The following is a 17,599-nucleotide window of genomic DNA, read 5'->3' on the forward strand; positions in this document are numbered from 1 at the left end:
GAATTATGGGAATTAGTAGTCTGAATTGTGCTTGTCTAAAAGGTTTTGAATCTTAAATATGGGAAAAAATATGAAAGTGCAATGAGCCGAACAGATAGAGCTTTAAGGGACAGTTATTCTTAGGTAAACAGTAGCTGAGGGAAGAGACTCAGACAGGCGGAAATTGCATTGACTGTTAATTTCCTTATGGCTTATTCAATTTGCATTATAAAAAATGTTATTTAACATGAGAGAGAAATTAAAATGCACAGCGCTTTTTCCCCCTCAGAGGTTATTAAAGTACACAGCTCTGTGTCTGTAAATGAGTTTTTCCCTCTGTTCCCTCCAGCGTGCTCTCTAAAATAATGTAGTGCATTCTTTGTATATCCTCAACTGTGCTTTTACACATGACTACAGATCTGTATGCTCTATAAAGTGAATAGGGTGTATTTTCACAATCAGGTAATATTATTATTACAAAAACCAGAATACAGTGCTAACACTTTTTTTTATATCTGTGTGCATCAGAATGGTGTTCCACATTTCCACAGTTTTTTCAGTCAGAAGCTTAGAAAACTAGTGGAAAATCTCAGTGTGTAGTTCTGGTTTTTGGTTAGTTTTCTAGGTTAACAAAATAGTTTCTATCAGAAAAACAGAAACACCCTCACACGCAGTGCTGCAAAGACTAGCTGGAAATGATTAGATATTTCATGCACTTTAACATTTGGGCAGTGTAATCGGAGCGCGCGAGAAAAGTGTGCGTGTGCGCGCGTATCGCTTGACGCGCTCCACTGAAGCGTCACGCTGTGCAGGTGCGCATTCCCACACAGGTCTTGCGCGCGCGCGTCTCCGTTGACCCTATAGGTATAACTTACCTGTAAGGGCCCGTTAGCCGAAACCACCTTCATTTTTATTCTTCACCTTCATTCCACCCCTCTCCATCCACGGAGCGCACGCACACACAATATGAGGAACGTGCGTGACACGAGCGCATCGATCAGCAGCCATGTTCTCCGCCTGCGTGTTTATTAAAAGGGAGGCGCTAACAGCTCATAAATAAAAGCGACGCTCCTGAAAACCGATCGCCATCAAATAATAAAGAGAGAGAAAAAAAAACGCACGCACACACACACACACACACACACAAGAACAATTTTTTTCCCACAGGTCCTGTTGTGTGTCGGTGCGGCTGCTGAAGGTCCACAATGCGCGCGCACGTTACGCGTCTTCTCCTCGTATCGGTTTGGATCGTGTGCACCGGTGCAGGTGAGTGTGTTCATGAATCCACGATATATTCAGTGTTCGAGGGGTTTTAAAGAGCAGAAGTTGCACTTTAGGATACCGCTCACATGGTAGTCAGATGACAGGTAGATCTACAAATATTTAATGATAATGATGATGCCATTGGTGCTATTATTATTTTGATGATTATTATTGTTATATATATTTTTGCCTTGTATTATGCTGAAGATAATAATCAAATGATTCAATATTACCTTTAATTAAATTATTATTATTAATATAATAACAAATTATTATTTTCATGCAGATGTAGCTCGGGTTGTTGCCCCTTACTGATGTGATTATTGTGTACTGAAAAGATAAGATTTATAATTACAGGTTATTAAATCTAACTGCAGTCACACAGGCGATCAGGTTTAACTCTAAAGCTCTCTGTGACTCTTGAACCTGTTCCCGCTTCATAGCGTTATTACGCTCTTAAGAGCGCGCATAAAGAATCAGACACATGGCACCGTCCAGCAAGAAACATCTTCCGTTAATCACCGGCTCTTCAGACAAAAACACACACACACACACACACACACGGCGGGTAACGGATTTACGCTCAAACCGAAAAATCTCTTAAATATGTATCGCACGGTCTAACAGCATCCAGCGACTACACTGCTCGCGCTTCTCCAGACTCAGTGGAAAGCCAAAAAGCCCATATTTTTTATTTATACAAGACTAAAGGTAGTGGTGCATTTCAGGTTGATACAATTTATTGATCAGCTCAATTCATTATAATTTCAAACGCTATTGCGTGTTTTAAGGACGTCGTACCGATTGCGCAATTCGCATCTTTGCTTAAGACATGCGCATATTCCATTTGAGCTTTGTGGAGCGTTTGGCTTTCTATAAAGCGAGCTTCATGCTTGGCCAGGGCGTGTCTGCACACCCGTTAATTGCTCATCTAATGAATTTTTTAGATATTTTTTGCAATCAGCGACGGTCTGTGTCCTCATAATGTAACTGAGCTCATATCCGAGTCATTCTAAGCTGGCATGTTAAAGAAACAGGTGACGTGGTGATGAGCCAGAAGCACCTGTCCTATACCTCTATACAGCTGTCAAGTTTATTTGTATAGCGCTTTTCACAACAGACATTGTCTCAAAGCAGCTTTACAGAATTTAACAGTTAAGGTGAATAGTGTGTATTTATCCCTGATGAGCAGCCATGGTGACTGTGGCAAGAAAAAACTCCCTTAGATGTTATGAGGAAGAAACCTTAAGAGGAACCAGACTCAAAAGTGGAACCCATCTTCATTTGGGTGACATCAAGAGTGTGATCATAAATCTTTAAACAATACTGGAGAGTGAGTGGAGAGTGAGAACTAACATGAGCACTGGAATGTAAGATTGTTCTTTCTACAGTCTTAAACAGCTTATACAGCTGTGCGATGACTTCTAGAAGGTTCACTGATGTGAGGTCCTGCATTTTCCCTTCACTAGAATTAGGAGACGCAAAACTGTGAGTGGAAGATCATGAGAAGCCTGCTGTACAGTTCTTAACCCAATGAAACACCTTTGGGATGAATTGGAATACTGACTCCCCCTAAAGCCTCCTCATCCTACATCAGGACCTGACTTTACTAAAGCCCTTGTGGCAGAATGAACACAAATCTCCACAAGCACACTCCAAAATCTTACCAGAATAGTGGAGGTTGTTACACCAGCAAATGGGGAATAAATGTGGAATGGGATGTTCAAAATGCACATGGTCAGGGGTCCACAAACTTTTGTCTAGAGTAACTTACTTTCGGCTTCTCCCATTAGGGGTTGCCACAGCGGATTATCCGCATGTTTGATTTGGCACATGTTTTTACGCTGGATGTCCTTCCTAACGCAACCCTCTCCATTTATCCGGGCTTGGGACCGGCACTGAGAGATTGTGCAACCCTAATGACTGGGGTCGGTTCCCTGATCAGGGATCGAACCCGGGCCGCAGCGGTGAGAGCGCCGCATCCTAACCACTAGACCACCAGGGAACCGAAACTTTTGTCTAGAGTGTAGTTTAATAATGTATTAGGAATTAATATTGGTGTTTGGTCCTTGCACGCCATTTTATATTAAATATGTACATACACAGAGTCAGTTACAGGCTCTACATACATCTACATGAACATGGAAAGAAGTTGAATGGTTACTGTCCTGTGAAACTGTGCAAACTCAACACCGGTCCTCATCACCTCTCTGTCAACGTGAATAAACAAATTTTACTGAATTGTGCAAGAACCCCAGAGGAGGAACATATTCTGTTAATACGCAATTCTTTTTGCAGTTGAGTTGAAAAGTTCAAGTTTATCTGAATTATAATCGTATGACAGCGTCTAATGAAGAAATCTGCGTAGGACGATAAGAATATTTGTGCAGTGTAGCAGTATTGCAACATGAGATGTACAGCTGTGTGGAAACTAGGTTCTATAAGTAATGAGAGTTTACTGACAATGAGGTCATTTATTTTAATATTTAGGGGCCTTGGATGTACTTTTAAAGCTTCACTAGAAAAGCTGATTAAAGAGAACACAACATACATCTTTCTAAAAAAATAAAAAAAAAGTACATGTAATAACCAAACTGATTGTATTTTCAGTAAGAAGTCATGTACAAAACCAGGATTTGAATTCGTGGTTCAGGTGTACTGACAATTTAAAATTAAGATGCTAATGTATTTTTTTTATTATCAGGGGAAAACACTAGCTATTTGTATTGTGCCCGAAAAGAATGCTAGTAATTTCTAGAGTGCGGCACAGACAGCATGAACGGTCGACGTGCAGAACGTCGCATAGTTTTTAGATCTTTGGAATTTGGTTTATTTACCCAGACAGCAGGGATTTGGCTGAGCGGTCGGCTGTATTGTTGGCCTTCTCTTTTGTTCTGAAAGACTCAAAAGATCAAAATGATAATGGGGCTTTGCACAGACTCAATACCGAATGTCTGCTCATTAACACATCAGTGCATTTGTCTGGAACAGACTTTGGACGATTTATAAGGTAACATAAACCTATAATAAATATTAAACAATAATTAAAAAAAATTAATTTCATAGGCAGGGATTGCTTTAACTTAAAAAACAAAAAAAGAATTCTGCAGAGCTCTCAGTAGAGGTTTGTTTAATTAACGTTTTATAAATCAACGAAATAATATTTTGTGTATTTATTAGGACGACAGAACGTTATTTTCTTCAACTTTCCACACTAGGTCCAAGCTTACATGATTTAAAGGCCAATTTGTTTTCTTAGTTATTGGGGAATGTCAGTTGTATCAAAATTATAAAACCATTGAACCTCTGCCTCTGTGTCACACAATCCACCTGTGTAATGAGGTAATCAGAGTAACAAGGCAAAACATCATAGCTGTTGTGGTTGCTGTTTTATTACATCTTATGCTGAAATATTTCACATGCTTAGCGGCTTAAGAGTTATCCAGAGGTCACAAATTTAAACACAAACATCTGTGGCCCGGGAGTGCGATAAAGCAGAGTCGTCCATGTTCTCTTGGGAAGAGGGATGGCTAATCATGGGCGTGGATAGCATTTTGTTTCAAGTGTTTTACGCTGCACTTTAGATCGAACAGCATTTTGATTTAATACAGCGGTCGACTTGTGTTTTGGAGAAAGCACAGCACAGAAAACCTCACAACTTAAAAACTGCACAAGAGATGCAGGATCTATCAATGTGTTAGAGTAAATATTAGCAGTGTTGCATTAGTCATAACACAGCCGCACAGATTAGCATTCTCAGTCAGTGCTAACGCTTCCCAAAATACTGTATACCCTTCAAAGGTTGAGCTCTGTCATAGATTTTAAAGCTATTTATATGATATAGGGGTAATAAATCTTCGAAGAGCATGACTGACACATGGGCTACTAACTGAGCAAAGTGTAGTTAGAGCAAAACAGAGAAAGGGGTTTAGCTACTTATCAGCACTGCCTGTCTTGTATGTTGAAGTTTGTGACAAAAATGTTTGAGAGCTTTCTGTTGTTAGTTGTTCTGGGTTCATTGCAAGAGAGATTAGAAATTAGGATGAACCTGTTAGCAAAGTAAGCTAGTTAAACACACATGATTGTGAGGAATTGTGTGAACAGGACACTGAGACTGGAACACTGCATGTCTAAATATATTCATATCATACACAGCCAGATCTGTAACTCTTACATAGAAAGTACATTTCTGCACAAATATATATCGCATGTCCTCAATTCTTTTCTAATGGTGACGTCCAAAATAAAGAATGAAACTTCAGAGATGTTTGTTTTTTGTGTAACATCCAGTTCTGTGGCACATGAATAAACATTACATGAGAAACTTCTTAAATCTTAAATATTCATAAAATATATATTTAAAAAAATTGGATAGCTACAAGATCAACTAATAGATTGCATAATAATTTTATGGCTAATAAGTGCAATATGAAACACTGAGAATTTGACAGAAACATGTTATTGCTGTGTATGCATTCATATGCTACTAAAACAGTCCATCAGATAAAATCCATGAACATTATAGATATAACTGATGCCTGCTGGGGAAAAAAAGCTATAATTCTGGTGCTGAATATTAAAAAAGTCTCACTTGACCACATCATTTACATTCTTGTTGACTTTTTAGTGTTCCCAAATAAAATATATATATATTTTTTAATTATTATTATTGTATCCAAGTTTAAAAAAGACTGATGTTAACAAAAAATATTTTATTAATCAGTATACAGTATAATGTGTATAATATGTGCATGAAGAATGAATCTAAAGCATATATTATTAGTACCATGAGAAGGATGAATATACAAGTATACATCTAAACAGCTAGATTGTCTAAACTAGTTGTTTATAAACTGTACTTTTATGCAAATTATTTCCATGACAATCGTCAATCATCCATCTCGATTCAAAGTGCCAATCAGAGTTGTGTCTCTCTTTTGCAGCTGACTGGTGCTATCAGACCCAGGTGACCTGTGATTCACAATGCAAAGGTAAAATGACGTACCTTACGCATAACTAAACTATGAGTTTATATATGCTATTATTTGGACAACACTAATGTTAATAATATCTTATATCCTTTGTGTCCACAGGACCAGATTCCTGGCACGAGTTGAATGGAGACTGCAAGAAAAACAGACAGTCACCCATTAACATAGTGACCAGGAAAACCATTCTGGACCACAAGCTCACGCCGTTCATTTTCAGTGGCTACCAAGAGGCTTTCAGTAGCACCATGAAAAACAATGGACACACTGGTAAGGGTTTCAGTCCAGCACATGGCTGGAATTTGTGCAAATTATTGCATAGGATTCTGAGAAATACAGAACAGCAAAGATGGCTGCTATATATAAGCGTGGCAGGGCTAAACCTGTCTTTTTCCCCAAAAAATACTTTTGAAAGAGAAAGCTAAAAATGAAAGACTAAGCATAAGTCAAATAAGCCTTTTTTTTTCTTTTCATGTCTTTAGTCTTACACTAACACAGTGTTTTTTGTGACCTTATGGTCCCTGGTTGTCTAGTGGTTAGGATGTGGTGCTCTCACTGCTGCGGCCTGGGTTCGATCCCCGGTCAGGGAACCAACCCCAGCCACTCTTAGTGCCGGTCCCAAGCCCGGATAAATGGGGAGGGTTACGTTAGGAAGGGCATCCAGCGTAAAAACGTGCCAAATCAAACATGCGGATGATCCGCTGTGGCGACCTCTGATGGGAGAAGCCGAAAGAAAGTTTTTAATGATGTGATGCATTGGACATAAAATTCTAATATTCTTAATTTTTCTATTGACATATTTGCAAGAGGAAAGCTATTTTTGATGTTCCTTGTACATCTGTTTGGAAAACACATAAAGTGTATTAGATGTTGTAGAAGGTTGTCCTCATCAGGCTTATCAGGCCCTCTTGGTTGTCCTTAATAACTTCACCATGTGCTGTTCACTTTAAACAGACTTGTAGGGGGATGTTTTGATTTGAAGGCCATGTTGGTTGGAAAAAGATTATGTAAGATCTACAGTGTACTCTAAAGCTCTGAGTTAGTTCATAATAAATGGAGGATTTTTGGCAGATTTAAAACAGTCTCGTCGGGTTTATTAAAAAAGTGTTCTCATGAGTTATGGCGTGTTCTGTTTAAAGGCTTGATTAGATTAGATGAGATAAGATTGGATTAGATTCAACTTTATTGTCATTGTGCAAGGTAATGTACAGAGCAAATGCAGTTAGCATCTAACCAGAAGTGCATAAGTGGCCTAGTCACAATAAGTAACAGTGTGATAAATAAAGGTATGGGACCATATGTACAGGGGTGGGAGTGAATAATGTACAGGAGCTGCAGTAGGTAATAATATATGGTATATATAGTAATATAGAGTATAACTGTGAAAATATTGTGGATAGACAGAAGATAGACAGAAGATATCCTCAAATAACATGATATGGACATGTACATGTATGAATGTATGTATGATACAATGTACGTATGATAGAATTAATATGGGTGGAATATACAGCAATGCATCAGAAAGCACCCTTATAAATAAACTGTGCATCTGCTAAAAAGATAGGCTGGCAGCTGTCCAGAAAAAAGGTCAAACCATGTGCAAAGTGACACCGAGTTGAGGCTTGCTGCTGTGGTATGTGTTAAGCTCTTCTTCCTGACCGCTCTCCAACCCCCTCACATCTTCTTCACACAATCAGCCCAGGAATAAAAACACCTCTTTCCTGATGCCCCATGGCTTTCAGATTAGTGAGAATACCATGGTGCTTATTTTCTCTACTTTCTCTCAAATCCTCAAGACCAGTTAGGTTTCATTTGATGACTGAAATGAGGACTCAAGATCATCTTGATTAGCCTCGATTGTAACACATTTTGTTGCACATTGCTGAGACACAGCGATGCATCTGTGAGGTTGTTGTGCAGAGAAATGCTCCCGTAGACAAAAGCCCTTACAGAAATCTCAATGAATGAAGCACACAGTAGTTTACAGCTATTAAATCATTAAATTAATTTTTACCTGTTAAAACAGGTTATTTAGGAACAGCTATACATTATTTAGTAATTGCAGTAAAACTAATAGTTCAGAAGGTACAATTAAAAAACCCTGACTTGAATCTGCAAACTTTGAAAGACATATTAAGGTTTTTTTTCAAAGTTATTTCCTCTGATATGTGAATAAAATGCCATAGCATTCAATATGCAGGTCACAGAACACAGCAGGCTTTATGGGCTGTCTAGCTGTAGCACACTGAGGTCGATTTGTCCTTTAACTTAACTGATGACTGCGGCTGATGCATAATTCAATTCCCAAAAAAGCTTTAGTAACATTATTCAACACCATCCACATTAGCTGCATTGGATCTCTGAATGAAAGAACTAAGAGACAGTGATCAGAGACGGATGCTGTTTCAGTTTTACCCTTTTCTTCTTTAGTGACTGCAACTGTGCCACAATCATTCACTGTGAGGGGTGGGAATCTCGAAAGCACCTACAAAGCTGTGCAGTTTCACTTCCACTGGGGAGTAAATGGAAGTGCTGGGTCTGAACACACTATCGATGGAGAGCAGTACCCCATGGAGGTAAAATCCTCTTATATGCACACTAATTAAGAGACATGAAAAATACACTTCAAATGCAATGTGTTAAAAAGTACAGTTTACATGTTTTTGTAATTTTTACATAGCTTACGTGTATACAAGGGGTGTTAACATAAATACCAGTCATAAGTCCTATAATTCCTATCATTGTAACAAGCAGTGAGTGTTATTTCATTAAAAAAAAAGACGGCACCTGTTGTGTGGGGAAAAAAATACGTAGATGACCATGAAAATAGGATTTTAAAGAAAAAGTTTAAATACACAGTTTGCTTACATATTGGTGTGTATATATTTAATTCATACATAATACTTAATATCTACATATATATTTTGTATGATGTATAATTTATTTTAAAAAACATGTACATTACTACATCAATAAAAAACCATAATGCTCTCATTTTTCTCTCTCTCTCTCTTTCTCTCTCTCTCTCTCTCTCTCTCTCTCACTCTCTCATTAGATGCATATTGTTCACATGAAAGAAGAGTTTGACTCTTTAAAAAATGCTCTAATGGTCAAACATGGAGTGGCAGTGCTTGGATTCTTTTATGAGGTAACATTGTTTAACAAACCAAGAAAAACATATATAGGTTACGTATGTAACCCTGGTTCCCTGAGGGAACAAGGCGCTTCATCAACAACGCTTTGGGAATGCTTCCACATGACCACACTTGTCACTGGGCAATTACCTGGTTCTAGGTGGTGACCTACACACCATGTAGTGAACAGGCGCCACTTTGCGGCATACGACCTCCTCATGGAGGGAGCTCTGGATTGGAGAATGGTCTCTACAATGTCAGCCGAAATACCAGTAGCTAAGAGCTGTGCCCCCTTAGGGGCCACAGCCACAGCCTCCACAGCTCGGTGCAGAGGTGAAGCAAAGCCTCCCCTGCCTAAGAGAAAAGGTCCCAGAAAGAGTGTTTGAGAAGTTGGCAGCAAACCATGGCATGGGCCTACCAGGAGGAGACAGACTCCATCCCGGCGGAGCAGCCCTACAGGGGGAAAAACATGTAAAAAAAAAAGTTCTGTAAAATCTTGATGTAGGACACCACCGATGTGTTGTCCATATGGACCAGCACATGATTGTCCCTTAGGTCTGAGAAGAAATGGTTCAACGCTAGAGGCATGGCCACATCTTCAGGCTGTAAAAATGCCACAAGAGATTGGGTCCTTTCTATAGACCTTGGGTGGTGTGGCCACTCATGACCGCCCCCCAACCCTTGAGGGAGGCGTCTGTTCTTAACATTGCGCGACGGCACGAAGTCTCCAACACGGAGCTCTGTAACAGGAACCCGGGATCTCGCCACATGTCTAAAGCCTGTAAGGGTTGCCACCTGACCTTGATTGTGTGGATTGGGTTGCCCTTTTGAGAGAACCCTCTGTCCCTGAGCCACCACTGTAGGGGTCACATGTATAGCAGGCCAAAGGGCACCACATTGGATGCAGCTGCCATCAGACCCAGCAGTCTTTGAAACTGCTTCACAGTGAGTAGATGGCCTTATCTCACTCTCTCAACGGCCATTAGGATAGACTTGACTCGTGCAGCTGCGCCAACATAATGGTTTAATCCCACACTACGCCAAGATAGGTGGTACTCTTTACCAGCGAAAGTACACTTCTCTTGGCGTTCAGTCTTAACACCAATTCCTGAATGACATCTCGATGCCAGGTTGCCAGGTGCTCTGAACGAGCTAATATCAACCAGTCGTCAATATAGTTTAGAGTCTTCACTTTGTGAAGGTGAGAGTGACCCAATTTTGGTAAGCTTTGGCCCTGAAAGGAAATGATAGATATGTAAAAATAATTGTCCTTCAGATCTATCGTGACAAACCAGTCCTCAAACCTGATTTTGGACACGATCTGTTTTAGGGTTATTTTGAACCTGAGTCTTATTAAAGAACTGTTTGAGGGCTGATGGGACTTAGCCCCCCATTCTTCTTGGTTGATGGGACCACCTTGATGGCCTTCATCCCTAAGAGAGTGTTCCATGACCAGAGCCTTCTTGGGTCCCCACCAGAGTGGGACATGCCCAGTTGAACAAGGGAGGATGAGACTCAGCCTGAATCAAGTAACCTCTTTCTACAGTGTGCAGGACCCATCGAGATATGTCCTGCAGGTGTTTCCAGGCTGCCAGATAATTCCTTGAGAGGAGACCAGTCTCTCAAGACTCCTCTCTGGTACGCCTAGCGCCGCCGGAGAGGTGCCCTGCGGCTGCCCTATGGGCCATCTGAGAGGCAACGAGTCCCCTAATCCGATATGTTCCCGGGTGGAAATTGAGGGAGGCACTCGCTGGAGATCGCTGTGCCCTGGAACACGACATGTGGCAGGGTTAAAAAACAATGTACTGATGTGCATGCCCAGCTCCCATAGCAAGTCAGCCTGATAAGACTGCAGCACTGCCATTATGTGCAGGCAGCCAGTGGCTTGACCCGCTGCCATGTAAGCCTTGTCCACAAAGGCAGAGGAAGTTTGAAAGGGCTTGGTGGTCAGTGCCAGAAATTTAAGGGGCGATGCAGCACCCAGGGAGAGATAGCCAGTGACTCAGTGTGCAGGTCTGGGAAAAAGGGCAGACCCCGGCACGTAGAAAACAACCAGCAAGTGGACATTGTTTCTGCTTCTCCTCTGGCCAAGCAATATCTAGCTTGGCGACAGCAGGAGTAACTACCTCCAGGGGCTCCCTGAAAAGGACTGACTGAGAAGGGGTGTCAGCAGATTTACCGACATCCATCCCCTCCCACTCCTTGGAGGAAGAGAGGTGGAGCGCGGCGCTCTCTTCACAGGGGGAAGAAACCACCAAAAGGCGTGCTTTCGAACCGTGGGAGAGAGCACTGGATCAACTGCATGCCTGATGGCCTCAGTCAGAAAACAGAACCGCGAGGAAAACGGAGCATCCACATGGGCATGTGGCAGCAATAAGAGCAGAGGACTCCTTGAGAGATGACTGAGCATGCTCCACTCCCAATGCAAGCAACACACAAACTGTGCATATCTCCCCCCGTGATAAAGCAGTCAGTTCTGGGTTTTGACTAAGGTCATCAGGCTCGCAGTTGATCGACAGCCGGAAGCATTGCTTGCTATCCACCTTTAAAAAAGTTTACCGCACCTTATCTTTCATAGAACAGACACACACAGAGCGCTTCCTGAACAAACATTAGTTTTTCTAGCTTCCTGGTTGTGCCGTTTTGTTGGACAGATTACACACGTGATTTAGAGTGTGGTCAATGCGAAAGCGTTTCGAAAGCGTTGTTGATGCAGCTCGACTTTCTGAAAGGGAACATATTTTATTTGTTAAGTTGCTTGAAGTTGATGTGTTAATGACATTATTTTCATCAAGTAATCTGGGAAACATATATCGTAATTTATATAACGCGCACCCATATATAAACCGCACCCACTGAATTTTACAAATATTTTTATTTTTAACATAAATAAGCCGCACATGTCTATAAGCCGCACTGTCTAAGTCTACACTAATGTACTATACACAGGCTTTAACAAAAGACACGTTGCACACGGTGTAACGGGTGAAATATGTTGTGCTTCCTTTAGGAGCATAGCGGTATTTTGGGAATAGCCTAGCACTGCATTCTTCCGGTATTACTGCGTGTGTGTAAGACTGAGGATTATGTGTTTATTATTTTCTGATGCTCATTTCTAAGTTTCTTTGACTAACCCGTAACGCTGTTGCCAAGAAAAATAAAAAAGCACAAGTTTTGGAAAGCTGTCTGTGCTTATATGATTTCTGTTGCAACTGGTGTTAGCGAGCTCTCCCATGACCCAGACTCAATGCGTTACAACAGCTTGTATCTAAACAGTAGCCGACCAAGAAAGTCATTGTTCACGGTCTTCCTCCTTCCTTTCACAACTATTTCTTTTGGGAGTTTATCTTTTGGCATCGTCGTGCATTTATAAATCCCCCGATGGAGGTTTTTTCTCCCGATGCCGTGCAGCTCAGAACACAGGTGAGGTGCGTTTTTTCGTTTCCGTTCGGAAGTTTTATTGGTCCAATGTTATGGGGTTCAGTTTTTTGGCTTGAAGCTTGTGAAACCGGGAAAAACCCAGGAAAAATCCATAAATTAGCCGTTTCGTTGTTTAAGGCACGGGGTTCAAAACGTGGGGAAAAAGTGTAACGGCGTATAGTCCGAAAAATACGGTAGTACTGAAACTGATTTGGATTTTTTTTTTTTTTTTTTTATATTTTGCCTTTTTGGTATATATAAAGCATTTTACAAGTATGTGTCTATCATTGTACAATTTTTTATTTAATTGTGCAGCCTTGTGAAAATATATACTGTACAGTATATATTTTTCTCTTACAGAAATCAAATAGTGCGAACAGCAAATATGGCAAACTCATAGAAGCCTTGACAAAATTGGAAAGTACTGGTGAGTAATGTATACTTATATATATTCTGGGAATTTATGCATGTCAGTGTGAGTATGCATATATAATATTGTACAAATTATACAATGAATTAAGTATTATATATCTCTGCTATGTAGTCATAAACCGTCTATACTAAATACAAACATATATAATAAATATTACATTTAGAAATGGCATTCAGAATAAGTGTCTATTATAAAATATCAAATATCAATTAAGAAAATTATAATATGCATATATTCTTAATTTGTTTGCAATGTTTATTGTGCATAATGCAAATCAGGATATTTAAACGACTAAAATAAGTTGTCAAGACTTCATTTTACATTTAATTTTAGATTTTAAAAAGTAATTTTAAGTTGATCATTATTAAAGGCTATTTATACATTGCTGAAATGCTGTTGATAAAGAGCATTTGCTACATTAATTCCTGATGTGTTAAAAATGGTTTGTCTGGACTCTAGCTTGTCACATTTGAGCAAAAAAAAAGAGGGACAAAAACGTTTCTATGAATGCCTTTGTTTTGCTAGAAAGAACTGCCCATCTAGCATTTCTTATCACTAGTTTATTAATTTCCTTTTACAGAACAGTGAACTGTATGTTTATTTTTAATAGTAATAATAAACATACAGTTCACTGTTCTGTAAAAAGAAATTAATAAACTAGTGATTAGATAATCTTATATATATTTATATAAGAGCTGACACTTTTTCTCATCCTAGATGCAACTACAATGCTCAGTGGTCTCTCCCTGAGCAATCTCCTACCCAGTGAGGAGAACATGACCAATTATTATCGTTATGAAGGCTCTCTGACCACCCCAAACTGCACCGAGGGGGTGGTATGGACTGTGTTTGAACACCCCATTCCACTGAGCAATGAGCAGGTGGGAGGCTTATAATGAAGTACACACTAGTTAGAGCTAAAAAAAAGGTTATGCAGTATATGCAGTGCATAGGGGCACCACTTGAGGGGGGGTCACCAACCATGATCTTGCATACCTCTAAGCAATTGTGCCATTGCCTTCCTTTTACTGCAGTAATGAAATATCCAACTTCATAGTGATTTTAACATGCCATGTATGTATTTTCTCACTGCACAGCTCGTTGCATTCACGTCCCTGAAGTTTAAGGATGGTAAGCCCATGATCAAAACCTTCAGACCAGTGCAGCCAAACCATGGCTATCCAGTGTACCGCTCCGGCTGCACTGTCATTCTGCTCAGCTACACCGTCCTCCTGGCATGTGCATGTTCAGCTCTGGGCCTTTCCCGGCTTTACTAGAGGACGAACCGAGCCCCAGTCCAGCAGCACCATGCACAGATTTAAAAGCCAAATGGATTAACAGACCAATGTCTGTGTGTGAACATCACAATCTACCGGTATTGTGGATAGCTTATCTCGAAAACAGAACTGTGTTTATTGCTATCAATAGAAACCTGCTAAGTACTCTAGAGAGTGACAGAGAGGTTATGAATGCCTGACCTTTATCTGACGGAGGCACAGCCAAACTAGAGCGTCATGCACATACAAACACATACAACACACACATACATGCACGAGCAGTCAGCATGGCCATTTGTCTGTCAGCATAGTGTAATTATATTTATTAAAATAGTGTAATTTATATTTATAATTATATTTATTTACAGGTAAGATTTGTTCACACAAACACACACACATACACACACACATATACACACAGATGCACACACGCAAAAGAAAAATGAACATTTTAGCAAGATGTTCTAGTTAGTTAGTTTTATTTCTAAACCAAGCAACAGGAATACAGCTCACAGGTCAAATCTGAGCTCAATCTGCTCGTCCCCTCTCTTCTGAAATTACATTATAGCAGTGACGCAGGCCGTAAAGGTGAAAGCTGCTACAGTCATGTAGGCATGCTATAAATAGACAAGCTTGAGAATTTAAAGTGCACTGTTGCTTATTTTTTTGTGCAAGACTTCCACCTGCCTTTGTTAGTGAACGTAGAAATGCAGGGTTTGATTAGTATTCTGACAAAAACAAATCTTGTGGTGGCACTTACAGTCTTAAAAGATGTTTTATATGAAGGGTGGTTTCTTTAGCATATCATATTTTAGTATTTTCTGGATAGTGAACGACAGCAAACCCTCCGAAACTGTAGAATCTAAAACACAAGACATTTGCTTCCTTATAGACACTGCACCAGCTAGCAGAGAAACTCTGGACTCAACTGTTTTTTATAAAACCTCTATGTGTTGTAACTAAATCAGCTCAGTAACCTCAGATAATGTAGTCAGCAAATATATTTTACTTTTATAGCACGCTAGTTGGCTACCAGTCTTGTTGGATAATAGTTACATAATAAACCTACAAACACTTTGAAATATTACAAGTACAACCTCAACTCACATTTACTAACACCAGCACAGACCCTAATTCAAATCTAATGATCTAATGTTTTTCTAATGTTTTTAGCAAATAAATTGATATTGATTCAGTCCAGTCCTAACAAATAATCAGTGGCTTTATATATATATATATATATATATATATATATATATATATATATATATATATATATATATATATATATATATATATATATATATATATATTAGGGCCGTCAATTGATTCTAAAATTTAATTACAATTATTTGCATGATGGTTAACTCGTGATTAATCGCAACTTAATTACACATATCTATTTGTTTTCTTAAAGTTCAACATTGGCATGGAAAAATATGGATGCTTTATGCAAATGTATGTTTATTATTAGTAAAACCAAACTCAAATGTTTTGAAGTAATTATGGTGTTTTAATCTACATAAATCATCAGGACACCAAAAAGAACTTTTGCTCTGTTTCCACACAGACAGTTTTAATTGCCGGATGTGTGCATCATTGCTGATTTCAGTGCTGAATTTAAAACTTGGCACATCAGTAAAACAAATGTTTAGTGATTAAAAAAATACAAATTTTGGAGAAGTTAATTTTTTTTCATATCTGAGTAATGAAAGGACGTCATAAATAAATGTGTTGCGAAAAAAAAACCCAAAGCGGTGGAAATCTCACAACAACAAAAAAGCTGGTGTGTAACTTATAAAGATTACATGGAAAGAGACTGGATTTTTTTTTATAATAATACAAATTACAACATTTGTAACCATGCTTATTAGTTTATTGTCTTTTTTTTTTTTTTTACTTTTTAGAAGCATCAACGTAAATTAAGATCATTCTGTTGTGACTCTTAACAGGTAGAAATGTTTTGAGTATTACTGTGTAATGTTTTGAGCATCACCCACTGTGCCAGGTAAAGATAACTGTTTAGCACTAATCTGATCCAAGCTCCAACTTTCTGAATCTGTACACATTTATCCACATTACTTATCTCATCACCTATTACTACACACTGCATTAATCTCTCTAATAGAATGAAGTGGCTTATTTATTTGTTTTTTTTTCCTCACATGACTACATGAAAGTATCACATGACCAGTATTTATGTTCATGTTCAGTTTTCTGTAAGTCTCAGAAGATCTGAATGAGAATCTTTTAAAAAAAGATTTAACTGCAGGATTTTGCATAGAAGAACACAGATGAACAAAGCAGGAATAAGAAAAGAGGCACATCAAGAAAAAACCTCTATTGTGTTATTTGTACACATTTGATGTATTTATTTTGGTGTATGTAAATATGTAGAGCACTGTTCTAATTGGTGATGTTTGTACTAATGTCTGAGCATTTTGGATGAAGTTTAATGTATAATATATAATGTTGATTATATATGATGCTGATTGCTAGGGAGATAAATCTAAAAGTGATTGCGAATGATATAAAGATTCTAATTCAATAATAAACTATAGAATTGCCTTTTATGCATTAATATATTTTTTACAAAAGTATATCCAGATCCTTTAGATGTTATTTTTTGTTTATTCATAATGCACGCCCTTTTATAAATTATACATTAACATTGAATGAATTGTTTATGTGTAGGAATACCAAAAACATAAAATTTCGTGCTGTGAAATGAAAAAAATTCAACAAAAAATAAATAAAAAATACAATATTCTGGATGTACATAATTCATGCAGTTATTGTTGTCGCATGGTGCAGCTGATTTCCAAGGTTAAATTAAACAGTGTCTTTTTTAATATGTTTTTTAGAACAATGTTGTTTTAATTGATTTACTTTGGGATTTTGCTTTGAAAGTTTAAAACAAAATATCAGATATATTCCACACTGAAAATGGTTCTTTTAGTATATTTTTTGCCACAATCACAAAGGATTTTAAAGACAACTTTGAAATAACTATCTATTAATGTGGAAGTGTGCATTAAGGTGGTATTTGGCCATATGCTAAAATATACAACAAAATACAATTTGTAGTAGAATATTTTATTA

General features: G+C 38.5%; 1 protein-coding gene across 1 annotated transcript; it reads left to right on the forward strand.

Moving 5' to 3' along the window:
* Window positions 1-945: 945 nt before the first annotated feature.
* Window positions 946-17,271, forward strand: LOC124379322 (carbonic anhydrase 4-like). The gene is made up of 8 exons (XM_046839584.1): window positions 946-1,245; window positions 6,186-6,233; window positions 6,336-6,500; window positions 8,664-8,809; window positions 9,289-9,381; window positions 13,148-13,214; window positions 13,938-14,101; window positions 14,318-17,271. The coding sequence occupies exons 1-8, from the start codon at window positions 1,185-1,187 to the stop codon at window positions 14,495-14,497; spliced, it is 924 nt and encodes a 307-aa protein (XP_046695540.1). The 5' UTR covers window positions 946-1,184; the 3' UTR covers window positions 14,498-17,271.
* The last annotated feature ends 328 nt before the right edge of the window (window positions 17,272-17,599 follow it).

This window comes from Silurus meridionalis, chromosome 25, assembly GCF_014805685.1.
Source record: "Silurus meridionalis isolate SWU-2019-XX chromosome 25, ASM1480568v1, whole genome shotgun sequence".
Lineage (NCBI taxonomy): Eukaryota > Metazoa > Chordata > Actinopteri > Siluriformes > Siluridae > Silurus > Silurus meridionalis.